The 12,497-nt window shown below is 38.5% G+C and overlaps 1 protein-coding gene across 1 annotated transcript in view; it reads right to left on the bottom strand.

Annotated features, from left to right (window-relative positions):
• Nucleotides 1-757: 757 nt before the first annotated feature.
• The window catches only part of fkbp3 (FKBP prolyl isomerase 3), a 16,753-nt gene continuing 5,013 nt past the window's right edge, over nt 758-12,497 (bottom strand). Inside the window, 3 exon segments of the mRNA NM_001077770.1 lie at nt 758-915; nt 1,025-1,122; nt 8,017-8,084. Of these exon segments, the coding sequence (NP_001071238.1) occupies nt 861-915; nt 1,025-1,122; nt 8,017-8,084 (221 nt within the window). The 3' untranslated portion in view covers nt 758-860.

Raw genomic sequence — 12,497 nt, 5'->3', positions numbered from 1 at the left:
AGCCTACCTGAGTATTGCTGCTGACCATGTCCATCCCTTTATGAGCACAGTGTCTCCATCTTCTGATGGCTACTTCCAGCAGGATAACGCAGCATGTCATAAAGCTCAATCATCTCAGACTGGTGTCTTGAACATGACGATGAGTTCACTGTACTCAAATGGACTCCACAGTCACCAGAGCTCAATCCAATAGAGCAGCTTTGGGATGTGGTGGAACGGGAGATTGGCATCATGGATGTGCAGCCGACAAATCTGCAGCAACTGTGTGATGCTATCATGTCAATATGGAGCAAAATCTCTGAGGAATATTTCCAGTAGCTTGTTGAATCTGTGGCAAGAAGGATTAAGGCAGTTCTGAAGGCAAAAGCGGTCCAACCCGGTACTAGTAAGGTGTACCTAATAAAGTGGCCGGTGAATGTATATATATTGGTTTTAAATTGATTAGTTAAGTTTATGCGAAGTATAAAAATACTGTTTATTGCCTTGAAATATTTAATGTTATTTTGAATCATGTTTAACTTTTCTCCTCTTTTGTAAGAGTAATTTAGTTTCACTAAAGAGTGTTTGTTACTGAACGGCTCTGTTTGACTCTGTTTATTGAATAACTCTTCAGTCATTTAAAGACACACTATTGTTGCTATACCTCTACTGATGTATTTAAAGATTCTATGAGCAAATGTTTCTTTAACTTGCTGATATTTTGTTTAATGTCCATCATTTTGACTTGATTTGATGAGAGCAGCACAGAAGGCCGAGGTCAGGGTTTGTCTTATTTATTGTCACTTTACAATCATGCAAAAATAGTCAGAAAAGGTACAATATTCTGAATAACGTCCAATCATGAACACAAATACTGACGATCAATCGACGGCCACCAGCTCCACCTCGAAGATCAGCTTGGCGTTGGGAGGAATTCTGGGCAATGAGGGTTAAGGGCAAACCTGTGAATCTTAAAGAAGTTCATTTGTGTGTGAACTACCCCTTTAATCAGCAGTGTGTGTAGTGTGGAGACAGAAAAGGATACTTGGCGTCAGGAAGACCTTTTTTCCCATACGCCCATTCAGACTCGATCTCCAGCCGCGCCGTTTCGCCTTTACTCATCGTCAGCAGACCCTCATCCCACTGAAACACACACACACACACACACACAAATAAATAAATAAATAAAAACATGTGCATGCATACAAACAAACAAACAAATAGGTGCACACACACACACATACCAATATACACATGAACACACAGACAGACACGCACACACACACAAATAAATAAACATGTGCATGCATACAAACAAACAAACACAAATAGGTGCATACACACACACACACACACACACAACAATATACACATGAACATACACACACACACACACACACACACACACACACACACACACACACACAAAAAATAAACATGTGCATGCATACAAACACAAATAGGTGCGCGCGCACACACACACACACACACACACACACACACACACACACACACAAATAAATAAACACATGTGCATGCATACAAACAAACAAACACAAATAGGTGCATACACACACACAGACACACACACACTAATATACACATGAACACACACACACACACACGCAAGCAAGCAAGCACGCACACACACACAAATAAATGAACATGTGCATGCATACAAACACAAATAGGTGCGCACACTCACACACATGCACACACACAGAAATAAATAAACACATGTGCATGCATACAAACAAACAAACACAAATAGGTGCATACACAGACACACACACTAATATACACATAAACACACACACACACGCGCAAGCAAGCAAGCTCGCACATACACACACACACACAAATAAATAAACATGTGCATGCATACAAACCCAAATAGGTGCACACACTGACACACACACACACACTCACATGTACACACACACACAGAAACAAATAAACACATGTGCATGCATACAAAAACACAAATAGGTGCACAAACACACACACACACACCAATATACACATGCACACACAGACACACAAATATATACACAAACATGCATGTGCATGTGAACACACGCAAATAAAACACTCACACATATATGCGAACAGACACACAGAGAATACACAAGGCAAGGCAAGGCAAGGCAAGGCAAGGCAAGTTTATTTATATAGCACATTTCATACACAGTGGCAATTCAAAGTGCTTTACATAAACAGGAATAAAAAAGACAAGTTTAGGAAAATAAAATGCAGACAATAAAAATTATTAAAAACAGATAAAAACAAATTAAAATTAGTTAAAATAGGTTATAAAAGAATGAAAAAGAAAACGAAAAACATAATAGTGCGATCTGTCGGACGCAGCACAGTGCTCATTCAGTAAAGGCACAGCTAAACAGATGTGTTTTCAGTCTTGATTTGAATGTGCCTAATGTTGGAGCACATCTGATCATTTCTGGAAGCTGATTCCAGCAGCAAGGGGCGCTGTTAGTGGCTGAAGGCAGATTCACCCTGCTTAGACTGAACTCTTGGAACTTCTAGTTTATATGATCCTAAAGATCTGAGTGATCTGTTAGGTTTGTATTCAGTGAGCATATCTGTAATGTATTGAGGTCCTTGGCCATTTAGTGATTTATAGACCAGTAATAATACTTTAAAATCTATTCTGAATGTAACTGGCAGCCAGTGTAAAGACCTGAGGACAGCTGTGATGTGCTCTGATTTTCTGGTTCTGGTCAGAATTCTGGCTGCAGCATTCTGAATGAGCTGCAAGTGTCTGACTGTCTTTTTGGGAAGGCCAGTGAGGAGTCCATTACAGTAATCCACCCTGCTGCTGATAAAAGCATGAACAAGTTTCTCTAAATCTTCACTAGAAACAAAGAATCTGATTCTTGCTATGTTTTTGAGATGATAGTATGCTGATTTACTGACTGCTTTGACATGACTGTTGAAACTCAGATCTGACTCAAGAGTCACACCAAGATTCTTGACCTTATTTTTTGTCGTTTGACCTTTAGAGCCTAGGTACGCATTCACCTTGAGAACCTCATCTCTGTTCCCAAACGCAATGACTTCAGTTTTCTCTTTGTTTAACTGAAGAAAGTTTTGGCACATCCAATTTTTAATTTCATCAATACATTGGCAGAGGGTGTCAATGGGGCTGTAGTCATTAGGCAGTAAGGCTAGGTAGATCTGAGTGTCATCAGCATAGCTGTGGTAGGAGATTTGATTCTTTCTCATTATTTGGCTCAGAGGGAGCATGTAAAGGTTGAACAGGAGAGGTGCCAGAATCGAGCCTTGTGGGACTCCACATGTCATGGGTGTCCACCTCGACCTATGATCACCTATACTGACATAGTAACCTCTCCCTTCAAGGTAAGATCTGAACCATTTGAGGACTGTCCCAGACAGCCCAACCCAGTTTTCCAGCCTATCCAGAAGTATGCTGTGATCGACAGTGTCAAATGCAGCACTGAGATCGAGCAATACCAACACTGTTATTTTACCTGAATCTGTGTTTAGACGTATATCATTGATTATCTTTATAAGAGCGCTCTCTGTACTGTGATGTGCTCTGAAACCAGATTGAAAATTATCTAAACACCCCTTGAAGTTTAAGAACTTGTTAACCTGGTTAAAAACAACTTTTTCAATGATTTTGCCAATGAAAGGGAGATTTGAGATTGGCCTGTAATTGCTCAATAGGGTGTTATCCAGGTTGCTCTTCTTCAAGAGGGGTTTAACAACTGCAGTTTTAAGTGAGTTTGGAAAAATCCCTGAGAGAAGTGAATCATTTACCACTTTTAGGAGATCCATTTCTGAACAGGTAAACACCGTTTTGAAGAATGATGTGGGGAGCGTGTCAAGACTGCAGGTTGATGTTTTTATAATTTGCACCATCTCTTCTAAGATTTTACCGTTAATTGCCATGAAATCAGACATAATGTCTGACTTCTCAAGTTGTGGTTGAGTTTGTTTGATATCGACACAACTTGGCTGATTGGATGAGCTGATTGCCTTTCTGATATTATTGATCTTATCAGTAAAGAAATTAGCAAATTCATTACATTTGCTTACAGAGAGTAGCTCACTGGGAATCCGACTGGGGGGGTTTGTGAGCCTCTCTACTGTTGCAAAGAGTGTGCGAGCATTATTTACATTGTTGTTTATAAGGTTTGAAAAGAAAGTCTGTCTAGCAGTTTTTAGTTCCACATTAAAAGCCTGAAGACTGTCTTTATAGATATTATAATGGACTACTAGTTTCGTCTTTCTCCACATACGCTCAGCTTTCCTGCATTGTCTTTTCTTCATTTGGACTGCTCTTGAGTTTCTCCAAGGGACTCTCTCTTTGCCAGTTCTCTTCCTAACTTTAACAGGAGCGATGTCATTTATTACATTTTCAATTTTAGAATTAAACAAATCAAGGAGAGAATCAACAGAATCTGCAGATATACTTGGTGCCAGCGATATGGCCTTCATAAACTGCTCACTAGTGTTCTCATTTATGCATCTCTTTCTGACAGAGACAGATCTGTCTTTAATAGCTGGAGTGATCAGTATATCAAAGAAAATACAGAAATGATCAGATAGTGCCACATCCTTAACAACAGTCGATGAAATGTGTAAACCCTTAGTTATAAGTAGATCAAGAGTGTGTCCGCGATTGTGTGTGGGTCCTTGAACATGCTGAGTCAGATCAAAAGTGTTAAAAACAGTCATCAGTTCTTTTGCAGCATTGATTTCTGGATTATCAATGTGAATATTAAAATCCCCAGCAATACTAAAATAATCATATTCAGATGTTACTATTGATAAAAGCTCTGTAAAATCATCAATAAAAGCTGGAGAATATTTTGGAGGTCTGTAGATAATGATCAGTAAGATGCGTGGAGACCCTTTTAGTGCTATACTCAGATATTCAAAAGACAAATAGTCACCAAATGACACTTGTTTACATTCATACACATCTTTAAACAGGGCAGCGATGCCTCCACCTCTCCTATTAGCTCTGCAAACACTCAAAAACTCAAAGTTTAAAGGAGCTGCTTCATTCAGAACTGCTGCACTACAACTGTCATCTAGCCAAGTTTCATTTAAAAGCATAAAATCAAGGCAATTTGTGTTGATAAAATCATTGACTAAAAGTGACTTATTATTGAGTGATCTGATGTTTAGAAGTGCTAACTTAACAGTTTTAGTCGTTTTTACTACAGAAGTCTCAGATATACATTTAATAGACACCAGATTTGAATGATTTGCTATACGGTCTGAAAGAGTCTTTGGTTTTCTGTCACGTAATAAGACACATATCTGCGTAGAGAAAGCTACAGACACACTGGGTTCCTGCTTGTTCTGTAAACATCTGATAAAGACACTGTTACCTAAGCAGGCCCCCGAGACACATCAATGGCAGTTTTTAAGTTCACCAGCTAAAGATGAGGTGTTTTTTGGGACCTGGCGCTGTCGCAAAGACCTGAGGCCTTTCCTAGGTGTAGGGCGAGGTGGGCTTAGAGATGGGCGTGTGGCTTGCTGACTTTTGGTTGCTAACTGGGGGCTAGCAGCAATGGAGTGTGAGAGTTTAGTTCCAGCACACACCAGTTCCTCCATCTTTTTTGAAAAATCCAAGAGAGGCGAGCAAGATGACAATGAGAACGTGTCCGGTGACAGAGGCTGTGGGTCTGGGGTTTCTGGCTGCTGAGATATGTTTACCTGGCTGTTTTCCTGGGGATCATCAATGAGTGCTGAGACTTGATGCTGTTCTGATGCATCACAGTCTGCCTGTGTTGAGCTCAGTGTGCAGGGTGCAGACGGCAGTTTGTCCGTTATCGGCGGTTGTTGTGGCTGCGTGGTGTTATCTCTGTCCTTGTAGGATGCGTCAGCCACAAGTCCACTCAGGAGCTGATTTGAAGTCCTGTGGTCATCCGGACATTTGCTAGGTGTGTGTGTGTCATTCAGTTCAGTGGCATACACAGCTGATGGATGATGGAGGGAGAAGAGGATGTTGTCTTTCAGCACTTTTGCACCAAGCTTGTTTGGATGAAGGCCGTCTGATGTAAACAGCTGTCTTTGGTTCCAGAAGAGATTGAAGTTGTCGATGAAATTCAGTCTTTTCATGTTACATGTTTTCTGCAGCCATGCATTTAGACCAAGGAGCCTTGAAAACATATTTGTCCCTTTTGCAGGGAGTGGTCCACTGATGAACGGCTGAATTTTCAATCTTTCAACTGTTTCCAAAAGCTTACAGAAATCTCTCTTGAGCAGTTCTGACTGCTCCTTCCGAATATCATTCTTCCCCACATGGATGATAATCCGTTTTGCAGTCTCATGTTTCCTTAATATGTTCTCAAGTTCTTTATTTATATCAGAAACTGTAGCATGAGGAAAGCAGTATGTCATGGTATCTCTGCTCCTAAAATTTTTGATTATTGAGTCTCCAACAATCAATGTTCTTATCTCTGTTGCGATCGGAGCAGAATGCCGCTGTCTAGTCGGCCTTGAGCCTCTGTTCAGAGCAAAGTTAATTGCTGAGTCATGCGATCTCTGTCTAACTGCATTTGGGGATTCTTCACCCATATTACTCAAAACTTCATATCTGTTCTGAAGCTGTATTTGAGTCCGAGCTGTATTTGGGGTAGAGAACGCTAATGCAGCAGCGTATGACCTTTGTGATCTGACCCCACGAGTACCCTTTGGTTTCGCACCTTGTTTATGCCATAGTTCACGCTGATTTTCAACAGTTTCAATCTGTTTTTCTGTTTTCAAAACAGTAGCTGGAGTAGATTTATAAGGCTTACCGGCTGAATGCTGTGAGGCTCCACGATGAACCGGTCCTGTGTAATTCGGCAGTTCTGGTTGGATCGCAAGTAACTTTGTTTCAAGAACTGCAATCTTTTGTAAAAGTTTGTGGCAGTTGGTGCAGCAGTGAGATTCCAAATCAATATGATCCAGAGCCATTTTCACAGCCGTGTTTTCCCGTCTCAGGAATGAAAGCAGCTGGTAGCGGGAGGATTGTTTAGACGATAATTCCTCTAAATAAAAGTAAAGTTGTACTCCAGAAAGTTTGTAGATTCGATGTTGATCTTCAAGCTGTTTTGTTTGAGCACTGTGCTGATAGGCTCAAGTTAAAATTAGATTATAAAATAAAAAAGCAGGAGTGCAAGGAGCGGAGCAGTAGGCAAAGACGTCCGAACAGTAGCAAAGCAGGAAGCAAGTCTGCAAGTCTACACAAACATAAACATTAATACAAACATACAAAAACATGCAAAACACACAAAAAATATGTGCACACACAAACACACACACACACACACACACAAACAAACACACACACACACACAAACACACAAAAGCACAAGCCCTCATACACACACACACAAACAGAAACACATGAACACACAAAAACCGAAAGACAGACACACAATCATGAACGCACACAAAAACGCCTGTGTGCAAACACACACCAAATACAAAAACACAAACTTGAAGACCCAAACATGTACGCAGACATGCACACGAACACGTCAACACAATTACAAAACCAGCACAGCAGAAACTGACCCAGGATCAGTTTAAATGTCCCATGAAATCAAGATAATTATGTGTGTTATTATCAGTAAGCATATCTGTATTCTAGTGTCTCCAAAACAGACACAACTCATATTAGAAGAGATAACCCTGATGTAATCAATCAAGGATTGTTTTTGCCGTCCCCTCACACTTCAGTTTCTCATCAAATTTTCTGACCAATCAAATGCTCTCTAGTGTCTGACCTGCCCAGCCCCCACCTTCTCATTGGCTGTTCATTTGACGTGCTCGAGCTCAACCGCTGGCAGAGCTGTGAGGAAAAGCAACACGCTATTGGCTGAGTTATTAAAAATAGGAGGAGCTACTCCATGCCCCGCCCTCTGCATGTCTCAGTTGAGACTACGCCAAACATCCAATAGACAAACTCCACATTGAAAGCATCTGTACATCTGACTGAGCTGAGATCAGTGTGTGCTGCACATCTGCATGAGGAACGGATCAGTAACTCACTCCTCTGATGACTTTTCCCATCCCAACCTTAAAGCTCAGCGGTTTCGACTGCTTCTTCTTTTTTGCAGCTGAAAGACCAGAAGAGAATCAACATGAGCAAACATATCAACATCCAGATCACTTACAGCAGCTGACCTGAGATCAGCCTACAGCAATACAGCTCATTAAAACACCTTAAAGGGCATCCATTATGGAGAAATCACTCTAATCACAGGTGTGTGTGAGCAGTGTGTGTGTATCTCCAGCCTCTAATAATAATCATGAGTGAACTGTGTACTAATCAAGCTTGATGAACACAGTCTGCAAACACACTTTGATTGACATTCTCCTTGTGTATGATGTCATCAGAGAGGGAAAGCCCCGCCCACTAGTGTCCATCTCATTAGCATAAGCCGCAGCCCTGAGTGAGAAGCAGCCGTCTGACTTCACATACACCCTTTGGGGCAGGGGTGGGCAATTCATTTTTCCAAGTGGCCACATTAGTCTCTGGGCGGTTTTAGAGGGTCAGACCAGTACAGTTCATTTGCATTTAAAAAAAATCATTGTGAAACTATTCAATAAACATTCATAAAAGCTGTAAAGTTCAAGAAAGGATCAATTTTACACCACAAGTATTTTAAAGACTATATCAACCTCATATAAATGCCACGGGGTTGTTTGTTTGATTGCTTCACCTTAGTTATCTTTAATTTATTCATTCCTCCATTTACTTATTCATTTATTTATTTAAAATTTATGTCCGTGAGAGAATTCTAGCCAGTGTTGAGCTAAACTACTGCACTGGTGAGATGGAAATGTGATGTAATGATCATCACTGAGAGATGATCTGTATCTGCTAGGGCTGGCCGATCAAATCGCTATCAGTATTTATTGAACGAACTCCATTTTAAAATAAATTAATTAATAAATTATATATAATTAAAAAACACAGTTGAAGTCAGAATTATTCGCCCCCCCTCTGAAATTAGTTTTTAAATATTTCCCAAAAAATGTTTAACAAAGCAAAGAAATGTTCACAGTATGTCTGATAATATTTGCTCTTCTGGAGAAAGTCTGATTTGTTTGATTTCGACTTGAATAAAAGCAGTTTTTAATTTTTTAAACATCATTTTAAGGTCAATATTAATAGCCCCTTTAAGCTATAGTTCTTCCCGATAGTCTACAGCAGGAGTTTTCAAACACTAGTGGGTCGCACAGTGAACAAAGGTGGGTCGCGCAACGTCACATAGCTGCAGTTGTATTTACATTGCGGTGAATCAAAACCAGTATGATTGACAACAATAACTCAAACCTCTCACCCTAAAATATTTAAAGTGTGTTTCCTACAAAAAGACAAAGCTGGTTATGTTTCACAGCTGTCTTTTCCTTTTTTTCCGCTCGACATTATGACCACTGCTCCATTTGAGCCCTCGCAATCTGCGTTTAGCCGGTAGAGCTCTCAGTAAGGGACCGTTGGAAAAGTGCTTTTATTTTCAGTTTTTTCGTTTTTTTTGCTCCGTCCTGCGTGTTTTATTTTAAACACGACTAATTTTCTCTTAAATAAGCACAAACAGTTACTAAAGTAGTCGAATGCTTCATTATAGATCTGTGCATTCTTACATGAACACCTCTGTTATCAAACAAAACACAATGAGAAAATAACTATGGTAACTTAAATCAATATGCAAACACAATTAAACGTGAAGTAGATTTTACAGCTTTATTTATTTCTGTATAGGCCGTTGATTTTAATAGGTTAAACCTTTTATTTTATTGTCAATATTTTCTAATGTTTGCTATGTATTCAATTATTTGAAGCCATTTGTTGTCCCAAATTTTAACATCTCAACGTTGACAGATTGCTAATCAATAAATAGCTATAGTGCTATCTGTTAGTTTAACGTCAGCTAATGTTATGGAAGGGCATAGATGTTATGGAAAATAGTAATAGTAATGTAACTACCCCATCATTCCTTCCTCAAGCAAATGTGTAAATATTAGATCAATTTAGCATTAATGTTAATTGCCATGGCATATTTATCTGACTTTTTCCCAGCTTGTAGTAGTCGATCAACAAGCGATTTAGTTTCTTATGACTATACACTAGCAGTGAAATTTACTGAGATGTGACGGGGCTTGATTAAAGGTTGATCATATTCTCTTCTGAAAAAAGAAGAGGATCTTTTTCAACAAAACAATGATCACAGTTACAGCCAGCATCCCACAAAAAGCACTTTGAGCCTCAACTTGTGCATATCAAATCGCAAAATCCAAAAAGCCGCATAGCATATGTTTTTGACTGCTTTGAATGGATTTTTTTTATCCATTTTTCCATATTAAAATATTATGCTGGGTCTTGAGATTGAATTACTTGCCAAGGTGGGTCCCGGAATAAAAAAGTTTGGGAATCCCTGCTCTACAGAACAAACCATCGTTATACAATAACCTGCCTAGCTACCCTAATAAACCTATAGTGAAGCCTTTAAATGTCACTTCATAGACACAAGAAGTGTCTATGTTTATAGAAAAAGTGTAGAAATGTTTCTAGAAGTGTCTTGAAGAATATCTAGTCTAATTTAATGTGCTGTGATTATGACAAAGATCAGTTATTAGAAATGAGTTATTAACACTATTATGATTAGAAATGTGTTGGAGAAATCTCTCTAATAAGCAGAAATTGGGGGGAAAATAAACAGGCAGCTAATAATACGGATTGCAACTATATATAAATAAATAAATAATTGAATAAACACTTCACGCAGACTGATCAGAGAAGTGCAGCGGGCAGCATGGGGAACAGGGGCTGTAAAATGCCCAGGTCTGATTTACAGACATCAGAGAATCATTTAAGATCTTGTAAATACTTGTGAATACTGTAGGTCTCCTTTAATACACTGATCACGGCTGAGGCTTTTATTTCATTTCAGAGATCTTGTATAACTGCAGAAATAAGCCCTATTTGCACGAGACTGGTTTTACTTGACAACGTTAGAGAAATTTCTCCACATATGCAAAAAACAAAACAACAAGTATAGACAGGTATAAGTGAATGGAAAAACAAACAAACACCACCCTCCTGTGAGACATTTATTTCTCAAGTGTTTCTCAAATGATGTTGAACAGATTCAGGAATTCTTCACAGTGTTTCCTCTAATATTTGTTCTTCTGCAGAGAGTCTTATTTGTCTTATTTTGGCTAGAATAAAAGCAGTTTTTAATTGTTTTAAACACCATTTTAAGGTCAATATTATTCACCCCCTTAAACTATATTTGGTTTGGATTATCTCCAGGGGTTGGTTCTTCGTACGTGGATTACTCAATTAGCTGGATTTTGTTGTTGCTTTGACATGATCCAGGTTCGTTTCATTCTTAAAAACTCATCTGAGAGTTGTTGTCATAGTAACAATTCTGATATATCAAACCTGCGTAGGAGCAGGTTCAATTCATATAAACAGGATTAGATCGGCTCAGTTCAAGCAAAGATAATACTGAAAGTATGTACCGAATGCAGATATTTTCTTACAGTAGTAGTTATATAGAATTAGGAAAATAGTAAATATATATATATATATATATATATATATATATATATATATATATATATATATATATAAATTAATTAATTAAACTATTAATAAAACGTATGCAATCTGCACTCCGAAATAAAAGTAAAAGACTGCTACCTGGTGGTTCTTATGGATTTATTGATATGAACTTTTTAGATGCAAACCCAGGTGAAAAAAATATATAATTAAATGCAATTAAAATACACTTAAATACCCGCAAACACATTTTTAGTACATTGTTATTTTTTGTGTTAAATAAAAGTTTGATGGTTTTACACTATACATATACTCATTAAAAGTTTGTTCATACTTCAGCAGGACTGTAGTACACTTGACAAAAGTATACCAAATACCAGTAATACTTAAATAAATGTTTGGTGTACTACAATAAAGTACACTACAGAAAAAACATCCAGAAGAGTTTAATAATAATCTTGTTTTTCCTTTTGACATAAGAGTAATTTGCTTACCCCATTGGCAGATTATTTTGCTTGTTTTAAGGAAAAACTCACTTAATATTGGCATATTATTTCTCAAAACAAGACAATATGTTTTGCTTGTCAAGAAAATTTTTTGTGATTTAAGAATTTTTAGATATTTGAACTCGAAACAAGACAAAAACTCTTGGTAAGAAAAGCATTTTTTGCAGTGAAAAGAGTTCACATCTCCCCTGTCCTCGCCTCATTGCTCTGGCTTCCTATTAAATACAGAGGTGATTTTACAATTCTTCTCTTCACTTATAAAGCAGTGCACAGTTCTGCCCCGGCCTATATCAGTGAACTTATTAGGCCTTATTCAGCTTGCAGACTGTTAAGATCCCATGACCAGTTCCTTATGTCTGTCTCTCGGTCTCGCTGCAAATCGAAAGGTGATGGAGCTTTCTGTGTTGCGGCCCCACGGCTCTGGAGCTGTCTCCCTCTGAACAGCAGGGTTTCTT

Source organism: Danio rerio, chromosome 20 (assembly GCF_052040795.2).
Source record: "Danio rerio strain M-AB ecotype USA chromosome 20, GRCz13ab, whole genome shotgun sequence".
Taxonomy (NCBI): Eukaryota; Metazoa; Chordata; class Actinopteri; order Cypriniformes; family Danionidae; genus Danio; species Danio rerio.
Note: the sequence above shows the minus strand (reverse complement) of the source record. Positions and strands in the feature narration are given on the sequence as shown.